The following is a 24,910-nucleotide window of genomic DNA, read 5'->3' as shown; positions in this document are numbered from 1 at the left end:
TGTGTCTTTCATCTCTTGTGTTGTGCCTTTCATTTCCATAGATTCTACTAGTTGTTTTTTTGAACTTTTGATTTCTGCCTTATGTATGCCCAGTGTTTTCTTTACAGCCTCTATCTCTTGCGATATCTTCTGTAAACTTTTTGAATTGATTGAGCATTAGTTATTTAAATTCCTGTATCTCAGTTGAAGTGTACATTTGTTCCTTTGACTGGGCCATAACTTTGTTTTTCTTAGTGTAGATTGTAATTTTCTGTTGTCTAGTCATGGTTTCCTTGGTTACCCCAATCAGGTTTTTCCAGACCAGAGCAGGCTCAGGTCCCAGAGGGAAGAAATATTCAGTATCTGGTTTCCCTGAGGGTGTCTCTTAGAAATTGGTTCCTGTGATGCCTCAGGTCACTGTGTTTTTCTGCCCAGCAGGTGATGCCTGTTAGCCTATAATTCTTTACTGGTGTGAGGAGGTATGACTGTGTTCCCCCAGGCTCTGGGGTCTGGTTTTGAATGGAAAGGGCCCACCCCTTTCCTCTTAGAGAAGATAGACCCACTAGTGGGAGGTCATTAGCATTTCAGTGGTCTCTCTCTCTGCTGTGCTTTCTCCACCCTTCTTTGAGTCACAGCACTGGGAACTGTAATGGCTGGGGCTTTCTCCACTGAGCAGAAAAAGAAGCAGATAGTCTCTTTCAGGCCTAGTCTAAGACAACCCTCCAGCTCTCCAAGGTCAGTCGTCACCCAAAGCCTCTGTCTGTTTTTTGGGGATTCATACCTGTAGTGAGCAGTTCACACTCGCTACTTAAAACCCCAGTTAGAGCTCAGCTGAGCTATATTTACTTGCTGGAAGAGAGCTTCTCTCTGGCACCACGAGGCTTTGCAGCTTGGGCTATGGGGGAGGGGGTCTCACAACTTGGATCCGCAGGTTTTACTTACAGATTTTATGCTGTGTTCTTGGGCATTCCTCCCAATTCAGGTTGGTGTATGATGAGTGGACGGTCTCGTTTGTCCCCCCGCAGTTACTCTGGATTATTTACTAGTTGTTTCTGGTTTTTTTTAGTTGTTCCTGGGGGACTACTTAGCTTCCACTCCTCTCTATGCCACCATCTTCCCTCCCAGCCCTGATTGTTTTTCAGTCACTAAAATTTTATCACAGCTATTCATATTGGGAATGGTAAAAATTGCTTTTAGTTGTAAAAATTTTTTGAAGAAAATGAAGGACCTAAGGATGAGAAACGTCAATTAATATGACTTCTGCATTGAAAAGAAAATAAATTCTTTAAGTGCGGTTTTGAGTAGTATGAATGCTGGAAATGGGCTTGCCCTACCACAGAGGGACATAGGCAAGTGCAAGTCTTTTAGCCAATGTGTAAAACACATGTGAGCATAGCTAATTAAAATAAGATGTTTAGCAGTACTCTTTGTTAGACATCTATTGGCTTGGGCTGTGGTTTTAGGAAAGCTATTAGATTGTACTTTTCAGATTGTTTTATCACTTAGTTGCATGCCACATTTCATACACAGTATCAATTTTTTTCATTTTTAAAATTGTAAAAGTAATTAATGTTTACATGTGTGTAGGGGGAGGAATCAAACTATATACACTTAGCTAAAGTGAAAAATGAGTCTCCCTTTACCCTATCCATTCCTGCATTCCACTCTTCTCTACAAATGTTAAGTTTTATTTGTATTCTTCCAGGCCATTTTCTGTGCATTTACAAACATATATGGGATTTTGTTTTCTTAAATGTAAATGGGAATATTTTATAGATATTGTTCTGTGATTTATTTTGTTCCCTATAAGATATATTTTGGAAATAGTGCCATTTTATTTCATATATATTTCACAGTTTGTATTTTGCTCTTCTGTAGTATGTATTATCAGAATTGATTTAACCCCTCCCTAAGAATGGATGTTTAGGTTGATGCCATATTCTTGCACACATCAGTTCTACAGTGAACATTCTTTTTTAGAGCTTAGTGTGTAAGTATGAATTTTTCTGTTATTGGGTCAAAGGGAATGCATAACTGTTAAATTCCTTCCCAAAATGGCTGTTCCAAGCTATGCACCACCATTTGTGTATAGAAATGTTCATGTCCCAAAATTTTCACTAACATTGAATGTTATCAATCTGTTAAAATTTTGTGAGTCTTTTTTTGGGGAATAGGGATGGTATCCCTGATTACCAGGGACATTGAACTTTCTACATGTGTTTAATGGTCTATTTTTCCCCCTGAGAATTCCCTGATTCTAGAGTCTGACTCCATGAGTTTGCTTTTTCTAATTATTTAACATCAGTGAGATCATACAATTTTTGTTCATTTGTGTCTGGCTTATTTCATGTGGCATAATGTCTTCAAGGTTCATCGATGTTGCATGTATTAGGACTTCATTCCTTTTTATGGCTGAATAATATTCCATTGTATTTATATACCACATTTTGTTTATCCATTCTTCAGTTGATGGACACTTGGGTTGCTTCCACATTTTAGCAGTTGTGAATAGTCTTGCACAAATAGCACTTTGCAAATAGCAGTTTGAGTCCCTGCTTTTCATTCTTTTGGGTATATACCTAATAGTGGGATTGCTAAGTCATATGGTAATTCTATATTTAACTTTCTGAGGAACTGCCCAACTGTCATCCACAGTGTTTGCATCATTTTACATTGCCACCAGCAGTGAATGAGTGTTCCTATTTTTCCGCAGTCTCTCCAACACTTATAATTTTCCAGTTTTTTAATAGCAGCCATTCTAACGGGTGTGAAATGGTTTCTCCTTGTGGTTTTGATGTGCATTTCCCTGATGGCCAATGTATATTCTGTCCATTTGTGCATCTTCTTTGGAGAGGTGACTATTCAAATCTTCTGCCCATTTTTAAAATTAAGTTGTTTGTCTTTTTGTTGTTGAGTTGAGGGATTTCTTTTTATATTCTGAATGTTTAACCTTTATCAGATGTGTGTTTTCCAAATATTTTCTCCCATTGTGTAGGTTGTCATTTTACTTTTGTAATAAAGTTCTTTAAGGCACAAAAGTTTTTAATTTTGATGAGGTACCATTTATCTATGTTTTCTTTTGTTGCTTGTGTTTTGGGTGTAAAGTCTAAGAAACCACTGCCTAATACAAGATCCTGAAGGTGCTTCCCTGTGTTTTCTGGTCTTTACCGTAATTTACCAGCTTCTTCCTCCTGCTCTTCCATTGATGCTGTTCAGTGTTCTACTGACCTCTGGAGTTTGAAAATAGTTGTTTCAGACAGTTCATCTTGCAGCATTTTAGCCACGCTCACCTTCTTGCTGTTCCTTGAACATTTCAGACTTGTTCCTGTTGTAGGGCCTTGACCCTGGATGTTCCCTCTCTGCCTGGAACACTCTGTAGATATCTGTATGGTTAAAGATCACTTCCTTTGTGTTTTTTTCTCGTATGTCACCTTCCATTAAGAGGACTTGTCCTGAATACCCTATTTAATAAAATTGCATAGTTCCTCCCCAACATTGCTCTCTAGATCCCCTTACTCTGCACTTTTCTCTTTTTGTTTTTGTTTTTGCATAGTGCTTACCACTTCTAACATACTGTGTATTTTACTTATTTATTTGGTTATTTTCTGTCTTTCCTCTCTAGCATGTAAGCACCACAAGAGTAGTAATTTTGTCTATTCTGCTAATTAATATACCTCAAGAACAAGTATTATCTGGCACATAGTAGGCATTCAGTAAATATTTTTAAATGAATAAATGCAGGTTAAAGTACTAGAATTTTTAATGAGGTCTAAGAAGTTGTTGACTAAAAGTAAGTAGTAGTAGTTAAGGATAGGAGTTTGTGGTCAGAGATTGACCCTGGGAATACAACAGTAAACAGAGCAGTCAAAAAAAATCCCTGCCTTTAGTTGGAGAAATAGATAATAAGCCATGCTAAACAAACAAAATGTATATTATGCTTAATAGTTGTAAGTTTTAAGGAGAATATAAAACAGGGAGGGAGGTTGACTTTTTGATAGGATGGCAAGGAGGGCCTCACTGAGATGATGCCATTTGAGTGAAGATCTCTCAGAAGGAAGTTTGGAAAGAACGAATCATGAGGCTGTAATAGTAAGACTATTCTAGGCAGAGGAGTAATGCAGATAATGTTGAGACTGGCTTCAGGTTTGGTGGGATATGGAAGGAAATGGCCTTTAGGGAGAACCATATTATATTGCGGGTAAGCAAGGAGGGAGGTTTAAAGAGTATTCTTTAATAGCCACCTTCTAGAGTAGTATCATTTTTTCTCACAGGAAAAGAAAAGGGATTGATCTCTTATTTATTTAATTATTCTTTGTTTATTTTGTTTTTTTTTTTCATATTTTATCGTTGTGTTCAGGAAATCTCTAACGAGCTTATGATCATGGGAATGTTCATAGAGAACAAACAATTCTTTAAAAACATATTTTAGAGCAACTTTATATCATTACCTTTCATGGACAGCAGAGGGAACTATTTTGCCAATTATCTAAATCTAGAGGTAGCTTGTTTTGAGATAAAGCCCTTTCATTTACTATGATTGGAAAAAAAGAGCAGTTCCTTTGTTTTTTTGTTTGTTTAAAATAAAAATTAGTTTTCTTCCAGGGCTCTGTTTATATTTATTTATATGGCTATATTAATGTAAGTAAATTCAATAGAGTATTCATTAAATTTAGAATATTAAATTATGGATAGTATGAAAATCTTCAGAGAATAAATGGCATTTTGTTCATAATCATTTTCTGGTTTTTTTTTCCTCATTTGCCAGCTAATAGTGCTCTTGATCACATACTGTCATATTGTGATATCTTTTTAGGTTATACATTTGAATCGTGAAATGAGTTCTGTTTCTCTGCTCATTCCTGTCTTTTAATTATGTTTAGTAGCGGAAAATATATATTGCCATTTGAACTTCGTTTACTTGTTACAGACAGTTTCACCCTTCCTCTATTATTTGACAGTGTAAAGTCCTGGGATCCTTATGTGTACCTTGAATGTTTTCTGCATTCTGTTGAGTGTTTAGCACAAATTTTTCAACTGCCTTGGTTATGTTTTATAAGATCCTGTCCCCCTTTTTTCTTCTTAACAGTTAATTGACCTTCAGCCCCTTCATGAAGTCCCAATATCCAAACTCTGCTGCTTACTTGCTAGCTATTTATTTTTCCATACTTTGATCTTTGATCAAGCTAACTTTTGTCTTCCCGATTTTCAGGGTGATTTTTAAGAATCAAATTAAGTATATGTAAGTAAAAAGACTTTGATAGGTAATAATTAAGGAGTTTTCAAGTTTAGCAGTGGGCAATAGATGGGTGAGTGAGTTGTAGTAAAGTATTCTTGGTGCCATAAAGGAAGGCTGTGGAGGCCTGGCAGGGGCACAGAGGAAGGGGAATGATCAGGAAATCTTCATAGAAGTGGTGATTATGCCCCAACAGCAGACACGTATGGTGCCTTCGATGTATGATACTGTGCTGGTGCAAGAACTGACAGAGGGAGCAAGACAGGCCACATCTCTGTCCTCCTGGTACCCATACTCTACTGGGGAAGACATACATTGAACACTTAATTAAATAATTGTAAGAGTGCAAAGAGTAACAGTGGAAATGATGAGATGGATTTTAAGGGACATTTAAAAGGGGAACCAACCTACCAGATATGTTTTTTTTCTTTTTTTTTAATTGAAATATATTCACATACCATACAATCATCCAAAGTGAAAAATAATTGTTCGTAGTATCATCATACAGTTGTGCATTCATCACCACAATCAATTTTTGAACATTTTCATTACTCAAAAAAAAAAATGAAAGTAAAAAGAACACCCAAAACATCCCATGCCTCTCCTCTCCCTATTATGCATTTACTTTTTGTCCCCATTTTTCTACTCATTTGTCCATACACTGGGTAAAGGGAGTGTGAGCCATAAGGTTTTCACAATCATACAGTCACATCATGTAAGCCTTTAAGAATCAAGGATACTGAGTTGCAGTTCCACAGTTTCAGATATTTCCTTCTAACTATTCAAATAAACTAAAAACTAAAAAGGCTATCTATATAACGCATAAGAGTTACCTCCAGGATGAATCTAGACTCCATTTGAAATCTCTCAGCCACTGAAAACTTTATTTTGTTTCATTTCACTTCCCCCTTTTGGTACAGAAGGCTTTCTCAATTGCATGATGCAGGGTCCAGGCTCATTCCTGGGAGTGATGTCCTATGTTGCCAGGGAGTCATGTCCCACGTAGTCGGGAGAGCAGTGAGTTTACTTGCTGAGTTGGCTTAGAGAGAGAGGCTACATCTGAGCAACAAAAGAGGTTCTCTGGGAGGTGACTCTTAGGCACAATTATGAGTAGACTTAGCTTCTCCTTTGCAGGAGTACATTTCATAAGGACAAGCCCCAAGATTAAGGTCTCAGCCTGCTAAGCTGGTAGACCCCAAAACTTGGGAGAATATCAGGAATTCCCCAGGTTGGGAAGTTTAATATTTCCACATTTTCCCCCAGTCCCTCAAAGGAGCTTTGCAAACACTTTTTATTCTCTGCCAAAATTACTCTTGGTTGTATCGGAGCTTCATGCTACCCTGTACAAACCAACCAAATCTCACTCCCTATTCAAGGTTACATGTAATTGTGGTGTTTGAGTAAACTGACCATGTAAGTTAAATTATATAGTGTGCTACAGAAAATACAGATTTTGCACCAAATAAACATCTCTTCCTTTGGTCCCACACAGAAGCCAAAGTTGTAAACACAGTTGATATCATCCTTTACCCTTTAGTCTGATCTACCCCAATCTCAGCCAAGTCCATTTTGTTCATATCTCCAATCCAAGTGTGATCTCCTTTTCAGCCTCTTTGACAGTTGATTCATGGGGCAATGCCAACACTCACAGCTGCCGAGCTCTGGCTCCGAGTCCCAGGCGCTGCACAGACACCGAAGCTCCAGGGACCAACCACATCATACACAAACAGCTCTGTATCTCAAAATTTAGAAATAATGGTTAAAACTCATGAACAGATGTGACTGCTGTAAGAGCTTACAATCTAGGAACAGCTTTTCACTGATAAACCATGCTCCCAGATTCATTTCTCAGCGTTTGCACATTATTATTAGTCCATTATCAGTGAGGCATTATAATGTTTGTCTTTTCATTTCTGGCTTATTTCACTTAACCTAATGTCCTCAAAGTCTGTTCACCTGGTTGCATTTCTCACAATTTCATTCCTTCTTGCTGCTCCCTCATGCAAAAACATCCTTATATTTGCACATTTAATCACACTCATTGACCTCTCTAGGTTTCATTAAGTTATACAGTCTTTATCTTCTATCTTTCCTTCTGGTGTCATACATACCCTAACCTTCCTCTTTGAACTATTCACAGTCATCTTTTTTTCAGTGTACTTACAATATTGTGCTACCATCACACAGTTTTGTGCTATCCATTTCTGGATCCATATGATCAATCCTCTAGAACATTCTATACTCCTTCGACATCAAATGCCCTGTCTCTGCCCTCTTTCTGTCTCTTGATATCTTCATTTCTGCACTCTTTTCCAAACCTCTCCTGTCTTTTGCTATCTGTCTGTAGCACTCCCTTTAGTATTTCTTGAACAGGAGGTCTCCTGTTCATGAACTCTCTCAGTATCTGTTTATCTGTAAATATTTTAAACTCTCCCTCACTTTTGAAGGACACTTTTGCTGGTATATAAGATTCTTGGTTGGCAGTTTTTCTCTTTCATTATCTTGAATATATCATTCTACTGCCCTCTCTCCACCTTTGGTTTCTGCTGAGAGATCCCACTTAGTCTTATCGAGCTTCCCTTGAATGTGATGGATTACTTTTCTCTTTCTGCTTTCAGAATTCTCTCTTTGTCTTTGATATTTGAAAATCTGATTAGTAAGTGTCTTGGAGTAGGTCTATTTGGATCAATTCTGTTTGGGGTATGCTGTGATTCTTGGACTTGTAATTTTATGTCTTTCAGAAGAGTTGGGAAATTTTCATTATTTCTTCTGTTATTCTTTCCACCACTTTTCCCTTCTCCTTCTGGGACACCTATAACACATACATTCGTGCACTTTATGTTGTCATTCAGTTCCCTGAGACACTGCTTATATTTTTTCATTCTTTTCCCTATCTGTTCCTTTTGTGTACAGGATTCAGATGTGCTGTCCTCCAGCTCACTTATCCTCTCTTCTGCCCGTCTAAGTCTGCTGTTGTACATCTCCATTGTGTTTTTCATCTCTTCTGTTGTGTCTTTCATTACCATAAGTTCTGCTGTTTGTTTTTTCAAGCCTGCGAATTTTTTCTTATGATCACCCCAGTGTCTTCTTTATATCCTTCATCTCTTTTGTCACATTCCCGCTCAACTCATTGATTTGATTTAAAAGGTTTGAACGTCTATAATTAGTTGTTTCAACTCCTGAATCTCAGTTGAGGTGCTGGTTTCTTCCTTTGACTGGGCCATATCTTCCTGTTTCCTGATGTGGCCCATGATTTTCTGCTGTCTAGGCATCTGATTTTCTTGACTCTGGAGGTTGTTTTCTCTCTTTTGCCTAAGGTTTTCTTGTTGTTGGTCTTTGATCTCTATCTTTTCTTTGTTTTTCTCCCTGGCCAGTTGTCAGATTGGCTCTGCCCCTTAGTCTTCCCCCCAACATCAGGCGCCCACTGTGGCCTGCCACAGGGAATGGGAGGTAGGCACTTGGCACCCCAGCAAATTCACTGTGTGTGGTACTATAGATCTGCTGGCTTCCAGTGGTGGTCTATTTTTCACCGGCTAGCAAGACCTGGGTTTGTTTTGGAGCCCTGCTTTAACAGTTGTTTTCTTAGCCAAAACAGGGTTGGGTTTCCGTACAGGGTGTGTAGATCAGCTCCTGTGCTACTAAGAAAGGATCTGACGCATCTTTTTAAAAGTATTTTACTTCCCTTGCCCTTTACAGACTATTCAGCAGATGGTGCTGTTTGATAAGTTAATTGTCCTCAGAGGCTGCTTTGCCTCAGAGCAGTGTGTGTCTGACCCAGCAGGGCTGAAACTGTGGAATTCCTATGCCCTCACTTTGCCAGCCAAACTCTGGCTTGATGTGGGGCTACAGCTGTGGCTGGGGACTCCCTCAGCTGACACAGTACTCCAGCTGTCTCCAAGGCAAGGAAATGGCTGCCGGCTGCTGCTTCCCTCAAGGGTGGGGAAAGGGCTTTCAGACCCAGGGCTGGAAACAGTCTCTGTCTACATTGTCTTAGTCTCTTTGTCCCTCGCTGATCTGGGCCTTGAAATGCCCTCCCCTGTCTACCAGGTCTTCAAACAGTGAGGGTATTTTTCACTGCTGTAAGAGATTTTAAAATCTATATCCCTGGTGGGAGGGGTCCTGTCTGCTGATTCTGTGCCTTTCCCACATGGAGACAGAGTGAGGGGGAGGGGAGGGGACCGGCTGGTCTGGGACAGAAGATTCCTGTCTGATACTTCTTCTCTTTCTTCAATTCTGCATTTGTATGGTCTTTCTCCAGTCTGTATCCTCTTCCAGAGTTTCAAAGAGTTGAGAATTGTCTTTTTTTTTTTTAATTTTCATTGAATCTTTGGAGAGAAGTTTTCAGTAGCTGTTTACATTGCTGTGTTGATGACATCACTCCCCAGATATGTTTTTTAATTATGTTTTGGTGAAAGAATTACTTGAAAGCTTGTTTACTGTTCTTCAGGTGATTCCTTGGTTCATTTATTTTCTTTAAAAATGCTTGCCAATTGTGCTAGACATAATATGAATAGGATGTAGTACTTGATTTTAACAGTCTCTTAGTCTGATAGAGGACTGAATACATTTCCATAGTGGTTTCACAAATGAAAGTGTGTTTGAGCAACTGTGTTTGAGAAGGACAGAGGAGTAGGCAGGGGTTGGTTAGGAAAACCTTCAGAGAGGTCAGGAGAGCTGGGATTTGAAAAGAATTAGTTGGGAGTCAACTTGGCAGATGATGAGGTTTGTTGTTCCAGTGAGTTGGCTCTGAGATAGACTGCCTATGTTTAAATTCCAGCTCTGATACTTCTTAGTCAACGGTGCCTCAGTTTTCTCATCTATAAATTGGGAATAATGATTGTACTGAACTTCTAGGGTTGTTGAGAGTATTAAATGAATATATGTGGAATGCTTAAAACAGTGCCTGGCACATAGAAACAATTCAAGTTTAACTTTTTTTTTATTGTTAAATAATCCTTTATTGAATTGTTTTCCTTTGTAGTTCTTAACTATCTGGGCATTCCATGGTACTACTGTTAATGTCATCTATGACATCATGAGGTTGGTAGCCATCAATATTGTAGCCTGCAGATGGGGCATTCCCCAGAATCTTCTTAATGGTTTCAGAGAGTTCTCTTGCCAAAAATCAATGCTGCATCTGTTGGGCAATGTTGACAGTCTCATCAAAAGTGATGTTTCTACTGTGCTTAATGTTTGCTTTCTGTTTCTGGGTGGTTCATTGAAGACTTTGATTAGGGCTGATGCAGGAGGTACCACATCAGTCAGGGCCTGTCTGTTCTGAATGGTCAGTTTCACTGTAATCTTTAGAGCCTTCCTGTCACCAGTTGCCTTGGCGATGTTGTCACCAGTCTGTTTTGGAGACAGACCCAGGGGGTTGGTCTTGGGGGCCATGGCAGATGTGGCACTGATTTCCTTACCAGGTCACCTCAGGTACAAGATTTTGATGTCATTGGTATCAAACTTGGCAGCAGAGGTGGTTGGTGCCAGATGATCCCAGATGCAGGATGACTAAAGAAAGTTGTGCCTTGGCCTTCTCCGAGCTGAGAGCTGAAGGTTAAGTATTAATGTTATTATTCTAGAGATCTGAGGGTAGAATTGGTGGGTGTGGTTTTTGATTGAATGTGGGAAGTAAGTAAAAAGAATGAGTCTAGAGTAGTGGTTCTTATCCTTGGATTCACATTAGAATTACCTGGGGAATTAAAACATGCTGATGTCTGGGTGCTGCCCCAGACTATTTCAGTCAGCATCTCTGGCCAGTGTAGCCCCAGGTGATAATAAAGTGCAGTAGGACTGAAAACTACTGGTCTAGCACTGTTTCCAGGCTTCTGGCTTGGGTAAGTAGGTTGCTGATAGTGCCATTTACTAGGATGAAGAGCAGACTGAAAGAAAAGATGGTGGTTTTAGAATAGCACCTGGGCTTTCTAAGAATCCTGTTAGCATTTATATACTTTAACTTTTTTGCTATTAAGGAGTAAATTTTTAATATTAGTTTCAGAATTGGATATAATAAATGACCCCAGACTGTATGACTTTCATGTTTTTGCATTGCATTTTGTACTTTAAGTTTCTTTTCAGATACTATCTGCTACTGTACCTTCTCTTTGTACTTACCAATATACCCCATAATTTTCATTATACCTATAATTTCCATATTGATTAGGTTTGTCTGACTCCCTCTTCTAAAAGTTACTGTCAGTTATTCCCTCCTAACCACTACAACCACCACTGCTGGAATGTGAGCTCCACCAGCGCAGGGATTATTTTTTTCCATTTTTTATTGTGAAGTATAACATATATACAGAAAAGTGATAACTTTCAAAGTACAATTTAACAAGTAGTTAGCAAATTTCAAAGAATGTTATGTGTCACAGTTCCACAATTTCAGTTATTCCCTTATTGTGAAATATAACATATATACATAAAGGTAGTAACTTTCAAAGTATGATTTGATAAGTAGCTATAGAGCAAATTTCAGAGTGTTCCACCATTTCAGTTATTTCCTTCTAGGTATTCTAATACTCTAGAAATTTAAAAAACATTTATATAAAGATTCAGTATTTGTAATCCTTTGTTAAATCCTATCTTGTGTGTTGCTACCCCTCCGTCTCATTTGATCACTGTCTCAATCTTCAGGGATATCTGGGCTGTGATCACCCTAACTTGCTGATATTGAAAAGGGTGTTGACATTGTGGTGAAGGGGGATGTATCTGTTTGATGTTCTTGAAGAGGCTTTTGCCTCTGGATTTTGGAACTTATCTGGCATAGGAACACTCTGAAGGTTTTAAGTTTCTGAAAAATAAACTTAGTGATTGCAACTTTTATAGAGTGTCAGATAGGGACCTAGGTATTCTTTAGTATTTCTGGGACTATTGTTGGTTTGGGTTTGGCATACTGTGGCCATTTGGAATGTCTAGCTGGAGCTTGCATAAGAGTAACCTCAAAGATAGCCTCTCCGACCCTATTTGAAATCTCGTAGTCACTGAAACCTTATTTTGTTACCTTTCTTTCCCCACTTTTGGTCAAGGAGGCATTCTCAAACCCTCAGTGCTAGGGCCTGGCTCATTCCTTGGAGTCTTATCCCAAGTTGGCAGGGAGACTCACTACACTGGGAGACATGTGCCACGTTGGAGAGAGGGTAACGAATTTATTTGAAGAGTTGGCCTAGACAGAGAAAGGCCATATCTGAGCAAAAAAGAGGTTCAGAGCAGGGATCTTTGATATATTTGTTCAATTAATCCTAAATTCTTGGCATATAGTAGCTAATATATATTTCTTGAGTGAATGAATGGCTATCAGGCTGGGTTTTTTTCCTTCCAGGTTCTTGGCTCTGTTCCAGAGCAAAAGTGAACTGTTGGAGAGCAGAGTTTCAGATCTTTGGGAACTGTTTTTCTCCATTAATTGATAATTAAACATGGAGCCATGTTTTTGGTCACTAAAGGTTGTTAGAGAATGCAGTTAGTAAATGGTTGTTAATAAATTTAAACAATGAAAACTTTTTTAATGTTTTGATAGGAACCACCAAGGCCAGCCCTGAATAATTTTAAAGTGGGAATGAAACTTGAAGCTGTAGATAGAAAGAACCCTTATCTGATCTGCCCTGCAACTATTGGAGATGTTAAAGGAGATGCAGTTCATATCACATTTGATGGCTGGAGTGGAGCTTTTGATTATTGGTGCAAGTATGATTCTCGAGATATTTTCCCAGTTGGGTGGTGTCAACTGACAGGAGATATATTGCAACCACCAGGCAATAATGGTAAGACAGTAAGTAACTACATATTCTTTTCTTTTACTGAAGTTAGATTTAACTGCTGTTGGTGACATTGTGGTTAGCATTGGTGATATTAGGACTTCACGCCCAACTAGAGCAGTGAGAGCAGTGCCCAGGCTAGAGAACTGGAGAGAAAGGAAGGCAATTATTAGAATTCTTGAGAGCAACCCTAGTATCATGTTCTGAGTTGCCAGACCACACTGGAGAAAATCGGCAAAGTTAAAAGTCACGTGTGGACCATTGAAGTCTTGGTGCTATAAGCATTTTGGGGGGTTCAGCTGCCTTTATACTTGGTATTCAATTAGAAGTTACACATGGTATTTCATTATTTGTATCTCAAAGATATTTTTTAAAAGGATCAGCATGATATATTTAAAATGATTTGGGTCCTGTTTTCAAGGTAAATTGATACTTTAATAGTCTTCAGTAAAATCTGTATGTCAATGGAAATATTCTACTCAGTGGAAGCCATTGTAGTTTTTTAGTCATCATGGTATTTTTTTTCCTGTGTTTTTTTTTAATTAGAGAAGTTGTAGATTTATAGAAAAATCATGCATAAAATACAGAGTTCCCATATGCCACCCTGTTATTAACACCTTGCATTAATATGGTGCCTTTGTTTTAATTCATGAAAGAACATTTTTTCATCGTTTACAATAGGGTTCATTGTGTTATACAGTCTTATGTTTTTAAAATATTTATCCTAGTAAGATCTATACAACCTAAAATTTCCTGTTTTAACCCCGTTCACACGTATAATTTAGTGCTGTTATTTTAGTTGTGATATTTATCAGTATGTGACACTGTGCTTCATAAGTTGAATACTTTGATCACCTAGATATTTTCTTGCAGAGAAAAGTCATCAAAATATTGAAGGTCCTCTGGGAGGGACTCTTTCAAGGTCTTAGATATGTCTAACCTATCTTCTATGATGGAATAACTGCTGTTCTAGTTTGCTAATGCTGCTGGAATGCAAAACACCAGAGATGGATTGTCTTTTATAAAGGGGGTTTATTTGGTCACACAGTTACAGTCTTAAGTCCATAAAGTGTCCAAGGTAACACATCAGCATTCGGGTACCTTCACTAGAGGATGGCCAGTGGTGTCCAGAAAACCTCTGTTAGCTGGGAAGGCACATGGCTGGTGTCTGCTCCAAAGTTCTGGTTTCAGAATGGCTTTCTCCCAGGATGTTCCTCTCTAGGCTGCAGTTCCTCAAAATGTCACTCTTAGTTGCACTTGGGGTATTTGTCCTCTCTTAGCTTCTCCAGAGCAAGAGTCTGCTTCCAGTGGCTGTCTTCAAAATGTCTTTCATCTGCAGCTCCTGTGCTTTCTTCAGAGTGTCCCCCTTGGCTGTAGGTCCTCTTCAGAATGTCACTCACAGCTGCACTGAGTTCCTTCTGTTAGCTCATTTATATGGCTCCACTGATCAAGGCCCACCCTGAATGGCTGGGGCCACGCCTCCATGGAAATATCTCATCAGTTATCACCTGCAGTTGGGTGGGTCACATCTCCATGGAAACATCCAATCAAAAGGTCACACCCTAATCAAAAAGACAAATCAGTCTGCCCCACAAGATTACATCAAAGATAATGACATTTTGGGAGACATAATACCTTCAAACTGGCACAACTGCCAAAATGTAACTGTGGTCTAAGCACAGAACCTAAGTATTGGCCTAAGTTTAATAGCAGTCCTGTTGTGGAGGGAGCAGAATAATCCCTGTGTGCATACTGGTGTGTATACGTATCTGGGCCAGTCTGGTAGCAGCCTGAAGGACTGACCCAGGACACTTGTCTCTGGCTCACTGTCTCAGAACTTGCCTTGAAGCTTGTAGACAGCTAGATCCATGTAAGAAATAATTATAAGAAACAATCATATTGCAGTGGCCTGGGACAAAGGATTAACAGTTTTAAGACTTACAATATAGCTCCTTGAATGGTGGAGAGACTGTTTCATGGGGAGGAGAGGGGGCATTCAGATCCCTGTAAATAGGGGAGTTCCTAAGGCCACAAGTGCATGCTAAGGAAAGACCAGAGAATACCCTGTGCTTTAGCCTCAGGCTGTTCTTCAAGTTCATTTGTAGGAGAGCTAAGCTTTGAAGGAGAGAACCAGCCAAAACAGACCCAATTTGCAAAGACTGTGAAAGGTGTTTTTTGAATTTGTCTTTGCTAGCTACTGGCATTCAAGGAAGTCTCCATTATATAACTAGCTGAATACAAACTTAAGGAACAGACAGCTCAGGGTCTAAGTTCCACAGTTAACACATTGACACATTAAAACATTCAAATGTACAGTGTGCAAAAACAAGATTACATGTCAATAAAACAAACAAACATAAAACAGGAAGTATTGGCCTATTCAAAGGAAGAAGAGAAAACATCAGAAACTATCAAAGAAGAATACCAGACTTTGGATATACCAAAGACTTTTTTTTTCCTTTAAATTTTTAGTTAGCAAAATCATGTAAGAAATACAGCATTTCCTTATACATCCCTATTGTTTATATTTTGCATTGGTGTATCACCTTTGTTACAATAGATGAAAGAATATTAAAATTGTAATATTAACAATAGTCCATAGTTCACACTAGATGTATTTTATCCCATATACCACCCTATTATTAATAACCCTTGAATTAGTGTGATAGATTTGTTATAATCCATGAAAGAACATTTTTATACTTGTATTATTAACTGTAGCCCACTGGTTACAATAAGGCTTACTGTGTTTTATATAGTCTTATGTTGTATCTTTTAATTTTTATTCTAGTAACATATATATGACCCAAAATTTCCCCTTTTATCCACATTCACATATATAATTTAGTGCTGTTAATTACACTCCCAATAATATGCAGCCATCACCACCATCCATTTCCAAAACTTGATATTCATCCTAAATGAAAATTCTGTCACTATTAAGTCTATAAACTCCCCATTCTCTACCCCCAACAGTCCCTGGTAACCTATATTCTAGAGTTTAATTCTATGAGTTTGCTTATTCTAATTATTTCACATCAATGAGATCATACAATATTTGTCCTTTTGTGTCTGGCTTATTTCATGCAGCATAATGTCTTCAGGTTTCATCCATGTTGTCGCATATGTCAGAACTACTTTTCGTTTTTGTTTTCGGCTCAGTAGTATTCAACTGTATGCATGTATATACCACATTTTGTTCATTCATTCATCGTTTGATGGACACTCGGATTCTTCTACCTTTTGACAATTGCAAATAATGCTGCTATGAACATCATCAGTGTGCAATATCTGTTCGAGTCCCTGCTCTCAACTCTTTTGGGTATAAACCTAGTAGAAGGATTGCAGTGTTATATGGTAATTCTATACTTAGCTTCCTGAGGAACTGCCAAATTCTTCCACAGTGGCTGTGCCATTTTACATTCTCACCAGTAGTGAATGCCTGTACCTATTTCCCCACATCCTCTCTAACACTTGCAATTTTTTTTTTAATCATCATTTTATTGAGATATATTCACATACCACGCAGTCATACAAAACAAATTGTACTTTCGATTGTTTACAGTACCATTACATAGTTGTACATTCATCACCTAAATCAATCCCTGACACCTTCATTAGCACACACACAAAAATAACAAGAATAATAATTAGAGTGAAAAAGAGCAATTGAAGTAAAAAAGAACACTAGGTACCTTTGTCTGTTTGTTTGCTTCCCCTACTTTTCTACACATCGATCCATAAACTAGACAAAGTGGAGTTTGGTCCTTATGGCATTCCCAATCCCACTGTCACCCCTCATAAGCTACATTTTTATACAACTGTCTTCGAGATTCATGGGTTCTGGGTTGTAGTTTAATAGTTTCAGGTATCCACCACCAGCTACCCCAATTCTTTAGAACCTAAAAAAGGTTGTCTAAAGTGTGCGTAAGAGTGCCCACCAGAGTGATCTCTCGGCTCGTTTTGGAATCTCTCTGCCACTGAAGCTTATTTCATTTCCTTTCACATCCCCCTTTTGGTCAAGAGGATGTTCTCCATCCCACGATGCCGGGTCTACATTCCTCCCCGGGAGTCATATTCCACGTTGCCAGGGAGATTCACTTCCCTGGGTGTCTGATCCCACGTAGGGGGGAGGGCAGTAACACTTGCAATTTTGTTGTTTTTTTTTTAATGGCCATTTTAGTGGATGTGAAATGATACCTCATTGTGGTTTTGATTTGCATTTCCCTAATAGCTAATGATGTTGAGCATCTTTTCTTATGCCTTTTAGCTTTTTATATATCCTCTTTGGAGAAAGTCTGTTCAAGTCTTTTGCCCATTTTTAAATTAGGTTGTCCTTTTATTGTTGAGTTGTAGGATTTCTTTTTATATTCTGAGTATTAAACCCTTATCAGATATGTAGTTTCCAGGTATTTTCTCCCATTGAGTAGGTTGTCTTTATCATTTTCATGATAAAGTCCTTTGCACAGAAGTCTTTAATTTTGATGAGGCCCCATTTATCTGTGTTTTGTTGCTTGTTCTTTGGGTGTAAAGTCTAAGAAACCATTGCCTAACACAAAATCCTGAAGATGCTTCCTACATTTTCTTATAGGAATTTTATAGTTCTGGTTCTTATATTTCAACAATTTTGAGTTAATTTTAGTATATGGTGTAAGATAGGTGTCCACCTTCATTCTTTTGAATATGAATATCCACTTCTCGAACCAGCACCATTTGTTGAAGAGACTGTTCTTTCCCAATTGAGTGGACTTGGCAGCCTTTTCAGAAATTAGTTGGCCACAGATGAGAGGGTCTATTTCTGAGCTCATAATTCGATTACATTGGATACATCTGTCCTTGTGCCAGTATTACGCTGTTTTGACCACCGTAGCTTTGAAAAAAGCTTTCAAGTCAGGAAGTGTGAGTCCTCTAAGTCCATTCTTCTTTTACAGGATGTTTTTAGCTATTTGGGCTCCTTACCCATCCAAATAAATTGATAATGGGCTTTTCCATTTTTGCACTGTAGGCTGTTGAAATGTTGGTTGGTATTGCTTTGAAGCTGTAAATCATTTTGGATAGTATTGAAATCTTAATGATATTGAGTCATCCAATCCATGGATATGGAATGTCCTTCCATTTATTTAGGTCTTCTTTGATTTCTTTTAGCAATGTTTGTTAGTTTTCTGTGTACAAGTCCTTTACATTGTTGGTTAAATTCATTTAGTTGCTATTATAAATGGATTTTTTTTTCTTGATTTCCTCCTCAGATTGCTCATTACTAGTGTATAGAAACACTACTGAATTTTTTATGTTGATCTTGTTCGCCACCACTTTGACAAATTTGTTTATTAGCTCTAGTAGCTTTGTTGTAGTCTTTTTGGGACTTTATAGGATCAAGTCACTGCAAGTAGTGAAAATTTTATTTCTTCCTTTCCAATATGGATGCCTTTTATTTATGTTTCTTGCCTACCTGCTTTGGCTCTAACTTTCAGTACACTGTTGAATAACAGTGGTGACAGTGAGCATTATTGTCTCATTCCAGACCTTAGGGGGAAAGCTCTCAGTCTTACCATTGAGTATGATGATAGTTGTGGGTTTTTCATATATGCCCTTTATCATGTTGAGGAAGCTTCCTTCTGTTCCTATTTTTCTAAGTGTTTCTTTCAAGATGGGATGCTGGATTTTGTCAGATGCCTTTTCTGGGTCAGTTGAGATGATCATGTTATTTTTCTTCATTTTCTTAATGTGTATTACATTAATTGATTTTCTTAATGTTGAAGCACCCTTGCATACCTGGGATCAAACCCACTTGATCATGATGTGTAATTTTTTTAATGTGCTCTTGGTTTTGAGTTGCAAGTATTTGGTTGAGGATTTTCGCCCCTGTGTTCAGAAGAGAAATTGGTCTTATCGTTTTCTTTCTTGTAGTATCTTTATCTGGCTTTGGTATGGGGGTGATGATGGCCTCATGGAATAAGTTAGATAGTGTTCCCTCCAGTTCAGCGTTTTGGAAGACTTTGCAAAGACTTGTATAAATTCTTGGAATGATTGGTAGAATTCCCTGTGATGCTATCTGGTGCTGGGCTTTTCTTTGTTGGAAGGTTTCTAATGACTGACTCAATCTCTTGCTTGTAATTGTTCTGTTGAGATCTTCTGTTTCTTCTAGAGTCAGCATAGGTTGTTCATGTGTTTCTATGCATATGTCCATTCATCTAGGTTATCTAACTTGTTGGCATGCAATTGTTTATAGTATCCTCTTATGTCCTTTTTATTTCTCTGTGATCAGTAATAGGGTCCTCCCTCTTGTTTCTGGTTTTATTTATTTGCATCTTCTCTTTTTTTCTTTGTCAGTCTAGCTGAGGCTTTGTCGATTTTATTGATCTTTTCAAGGAACCAACTTTTGCTTCTGTCAGTGTGCTCTAATGTTTTTTTAATTCTTTATTTCACTCATTTCTGCTCTGATCTTTGTTATTTCTTTCCTTCTGCTTGCTTTGGGTTTACTTTCCTGTTCTCTTTGTAGTCCCTCCATGTGTACAATTAGGTCTTTGATTTTAGGTCTGTCTTATTTTTTAATGTAAACCTTTAAAGCTATAAATTTCCCCCTCAGCATTGCTTTTCCTGCATCCATAAATTTTGATACATTGTGTTCTCCTTTTCATTCTTCTCAAGAAATTGACTGATTTCCCTTTCAGTTTCTTCTTTGATCCACTGATTGTTATTTCGCTTCTATATATTTGTGGATTTTCTGGTTTTCTGCCTGTTATTGATTTCCAGCTTCATTCAGTTATCGTCAGGGAAGATACTTTTTATCATTTCAGTCTTTTTTAATTTATTGAGACTTATTTTGTGACCCAACATGTGCTCTCTTGGAGAACAATCCATGTGCACTTCAGAAGAATGTATATCCTGCTGTTTTCGGGTACAATGTTGTATGTATGTCTGTTGGATCTAGTTCATTTATCATGTTGTTCAAGTTCTCTGTTTAGTTATTTATCTCCCATCTAGATGTTCTAAGTAATGCTTAGAGTGGTGTATTGAAGTCTCTAACAGTTATTGTAGAGGTGTCTATTTCTCCCTTCAGTTTTGTCATTGTCTGCTCATGTATTCTGGGGCACCGCGGTTTGGTGTCTAAATATTTATGATTGTTATTTCTTCTTGGTGGATTCCTCTTTTATTAATATATAGTGTTCTTCTTTGTCTCTTATAACAGCTTTTGACTTAAAGTCTATTTTGTCCAATATTAATATAGCTACCCCAACTCTCCTTTGGTTACTATTTACGTAGAATATCTTTTTCCATCCTTTTCGTCTTCAACCTGTGTCTTTGTGTCTAATGTGATTCTCTTGTAAACATTATATACTTGGATCATGCTTTTTTAACCATGCTGCCAATCTGTGTCTTTTGATTAGGCATTTAATCCTTTGACATTCAGTATTATTACTGTAAAGGCAGTACTTACTTCAGCCATTTTGTCCTGTGTTTTTTATTTGCCATCTCTTTTTTGCCTCTCCTTTCCTTTATTTCAGCCTCCTTTTCTTTATAGTTTATCTTTTTAAATTTATTTGATTGTTCCTTTTCTCTTTTCTGATTCTGTATATTTTAAAAATACTTTCTGAGGAACTGCGTGGACTGGACACCACAGAGCAATCTGTCTTTGGGCATACTTCATACAACACTCATGAAAATGTCGAACTGCTGAGATCAGCGAAATCTAAGCCCAATACAGAAAGCTTCAAAGAATTGCAGTTTGGGCATGTCAAGTCAAGAGCAGAACTAAGAGAGCTCTGAGACAAAAGGCAATAATCCAGTGGCTGAGAAAATTCACTAAACACCACAACTTCCCAAGAAAAGGGGGGGTGTCCGCTCACAGCCACCATCCTGGTGGACAGGAAACACTCCTGCCCATCACCAGCCCCATAGCCCAGAGCTGCCCCAGACAACCCAGTGTGACGGAAGTGCTTCAAATAACAGGCACACACCACAAAACTGGGCGTGGACATTAGCCTTCCCTGCAAACTCAGCTGATTGTCCCAGATTTGGGAAGGTGGAGCAGTGTGAATTAACAAAGCCCCATTCAGCCATCATTTGAGCAGACTGGGAGCCTCCCTACACAGCCCAGCAGCCCAGAACTGCCCTGGGGAACGGCACTCACCTGTGACATAGCACAGTCATCCCTCAACAGAGGACCCGGGGTGCACGGCCTGGAAGAGGGGCCCACTTGCAAGTCTCAGGAGCCATACGCCAATACCAAGGACTTGTGAGTCAGTGGCAGAGACAAACTGTGGCAGGACTGAACCGAAGGATTAGACTATTGCAGCAGCTTTAAAACTCTAGGATCACCAGGGAGATTTGATTGTTACAGCCACCCCCCCTCCCTGACTGCCCAGAAACACGCCCCATATACAGGGCAGGCAACATCAACTACACACGCAAGCTTGGTACACCAATTGGACCCCACAAGACTCACTCCCCCACTCACCAAAAAGGCTAAGCAGGGGAGAACTGGCTTGTGGAGAACAGGTGGCTCGTGGACGCCACCTGCTGGTTAGTTAGAGAAAGTGTACTCCACGAAGCTGTAGATCTGATAAATTAGAGATAAGGACTTTAATAGGTCTGCAAACCCTAAAAGAACCCTATCAAGTTCAGCAAATGCCACAAGGCCAAAAACAACACAAAATTATAAAGCATATGAAAAAACCAGACGATATGGATAACCCAAGCCCAAGCACCCAAATCAAAAGACCAGAAGAGACACAGCACCTAGAGCAGCTACTCAAAGAACTAAAGATGAACAATGAGACCACAGTACGGGATATGAAGGAAATCAAGAAGACTCTAGAAGAGCATAAAGAAGACATTGCAAGACTAAATAAAAAAATGGATGATCTTATGGAAATTAAAGAAACTGTTGACCAAATTAAAAAGATTCTGGACACTCATAGTACAAGACTAGAGGAAGTTGAACAACGAATCAGTGACCTGGAAGATGACAGAATGGAAAATGAAAGCATAAAAGAAAGAATGGGGAAAAAAATTGAAAAAATCGAAATGGACCTCAGGGATATGATAGATAATATTAAACGTCCGAATATAAGACTCATTGGTGTCCCAGAAGGGGAAGAAAAGGGTAAAGGTCTAGGAAGAGTATTCAAAGAAATTGTTGGGGAAAACTTCCCAAATCTTCAAAACAACATAAATACACAAATCATAAATGCTCAGCGAACTCCAAATAGAATAAATCCAAATAAACCCACACCAAGACATATACTGATCACACTGTCAAACACAGAAGAGAAGGAGCAAGTTCTGAAAGCAGCAAGAGAAAAGCAATTCACCACATACAAAGGAAACAGCATAAGACTAAGTAGTGACTACTCAGCAGCCACCATGGAGGCGAGAAGGCAGTGGCCCGATATATTTAAAATTCTGAGTGAGAAAAATTTCCAGCCAAGAATACTTTATCCAGCAAAGCTCTCCTTCAGATTTGAGGGAGAGCTTAAATTTTTCACAGACAAACAAATGCTGAGAGAATTTGCTAACAAGAGACCTGCCCTACTGGAGATACTAAAGGGAGCCCTACAGACAGAGACACAAAGACAGGACAGAGTGACTTGGAGAAAGGTTCAGTACTAAAGAGATTCGGTATGGGTACAATAAAGGATATTAATAGAGGGAAAAATACAGCAAACATAAACCAAAGGATAAGATGGCCAATTCAAGAAATGCCTTCACGGTTTTAACGTTGAATGTAAATGGATTAAACTCCCCAATTAAAAGATATAGATTCGCAGAATGGATCAAAAAAAAATGAACCATCAATATGTTGCATACAAGAGACTCATCTTAGACACAGGGACACAAAGAAACTGAAAGTGAAAGGATGGAAAAAAATATTTCATGCAAGCTACAGCCAAAAGAAAGCAGGTGTAGCAATATTAATCTCAGATAAAATAGACTTCAAATGCAGGGATGTTTTGAGAGACAAAGAAGGCCACTACATACTAATAAAAGGGGCAATTCAGCAAGAAGAAATAACAATCGTAAATGTCTATGCACCCAATCAAGGTGCCACAAAATACATGAAAGAAACACTGGCAAAACTAAAGGAAGCAATTGATGTTTCCACAATAATTGTGGGAGACTTCAACACATCACTCTCTCCTATAGATAGATCAACCAGACAGAAGACCAATAAGGAAACTGAAAACCTAAACAATCTGATAAATGAATTAGATTTAACAGACATCTACGGGACATTACATCCCAAATCACCAGGATACACATACTTTTCTAGTGCTCACGGAACTTTCTCCAGAATAGATCATATGCTGGGACATAAAACAAGCCTCAATAAATTTAAAAAGATTGAAATTATTCAAAGCACATTCTCTGACCACAATGGAATACAATTAGAAGTCAATAACCATCAGAGACTTAGAAAATTCACAAATATCTGGAGGTTAAACAACACACTCCTAAACAATCAGTGGGTTAAAGAAGAAATAGCAAGAGAAATTGCTAAATATATAGAGACGAATGAAAATGAGAACACAACATACCAAAACCTATGGGATGCAGCAAAAGCAGTGCTAAGGGGGAAATTTATAGCACTAAACGCATATATTAAAAAGGAAGAAAGAGCCAAAATCAAAGAACTAATGGATCAACTGAAGAAGCTAGAAAATGAACAGCAAACCAATGCTAAACCAAGTAGAAGAAAAGAAATAACAAGGATTAAAGCAGAAATAAATGACATAGAGAACAAAAAAATAAGAGAGAGGATAAATATCACCAAAAGTTGGTTCTTTGAGAAGATCAACAAGATTGACAAGCCCCTAGCTAGACTGACAAAATCAAAAAGAGAGAAGACCCATATAAACAAAATAATGAATGAAAAAGGTGACATAACTGCAGATCCTGAAGAAATTAAAAAAATTATAAGAGGATATTATGAACAACTGTATGGCAACAAACTGGATAATGTAGAAGAAATGGACAATTTCCTAGAAACATATGAACAACCTAGACTGACCAGAGAAGAAATAGAAGACCTCAGCCAACACATCACAAGCAAAGAGATCCAATCAGTCATCAAAAATCTTCCCACAAATAAATGCCCAGGGCCAGATGGCTTCACAGGGGAATTCTACCAAACTTTCCAGAAAGAACTGACACCAATCTTACTCAAACTCTTTCAAAACATTTAAAAAAATGGAACACTGCCTAACTCATTTTATGAAGCTAACATCAATCTAATACCAAAACCAGGTAAAGATGCTACAAAAAAGGAAAACTACCAGCCAATCTCCCTAATGAATATAGATGCAAAAATCCTCAACAAAATACTTACAAATCGAATCCAAAGACACATTAAAAAAATCATACACCATGACCAAGTGGAGTTCATTCCAGGCATGCAAGGATGGTTCAACATAAGAAAATCAATCAATGTATTACAACACATTAACAAGTCAAAAGGGAAAAATCAATTGATCATCTCAATAGATGCTGAAAAAGCATTTGACAAAATCCAACATCCGTTTTTGATAAAAACACTTCAAAAGGTAGGAATTGAAGGAAACTTCCTCAACATATATGGAAAACCCACAGCCAGCATAGTACTCAATGGTGAGAGACTGAAAGCCTTCCCTCTAAGATCAGGAACAAGACAAGGATGTCCGCTGTCACCACTGTTATTCAACATTGTGCTGGAAGTGCTAGCCAGGGCAATCCGGCAAGACAAAGAAATAAAAGGCATCCAAATTGGAAAAGAAGAAGTAAAACTGTCATTGTTTGCAGATGATATGATCTTATATCTAGAAAACCCTGAGAAATCAACGATACACCTACTAGAGCTAATAAACAAATTTAGCAAAGTAGCGGGATACAAGATTAATGCACATAAGTCAGTAATGTTTCTATATGCTAGAAATGAACAAACTGAAGAGACACTCAAGAAAAAGATACC

At 38.2% G+C, this 24,910-nt stretch overlaps 1 protein-coding gene and 1 pseudogene across 3 annotated transcripts in view; one reads left to right on the top strand and one right to left on the bottom strand.

Moving 5' to 3' along the window:
* The window catches only part of SCML2 (Scm polycomb group protein like 2), a 134,130-nt gene that overhangs the window by 21,268 nt on the left and 87,952 nt on the right, over nucleotides 1-24,910 (top strand). For all 3 annotated transcript variants that reach the window (XM_037822913.1, XM_037822912.1, XM_037822914.1), the window contains exon 7: nucleotides 12,726-12,969. In XM_037822913.1, coding sequence (XP_037678841.1) covers nucleotides 12,726-12,969 — 244 coding nt within the window. The remainder of the gene's footprint in view (nucleotides 1-12,725; nucleotides 12,970-24,910) is intronic.
* On the bottom strand, nucleotides 10,197-11,345 carry LOC119523963 (annotated as a pseudogene).

Source organism: Choloepus didactylus, chromosome Y (assembly GCF_015220235.1).
Source record: "Choloepus didactylus isolate mChoDid1 chromosome Y, mChoDid1.pri, whole genome shotgun sequence".
NCBI lineage: Eukaryota > Metazoa > Chordata > Mammalia > Pilosa > Megalonychidae > Choloepus > Choloepus didactylus.
Note: the sequence above shows the minus strand (reverse complement) of the source record. Positions and strands in the feature narration are given on the sequence as shown.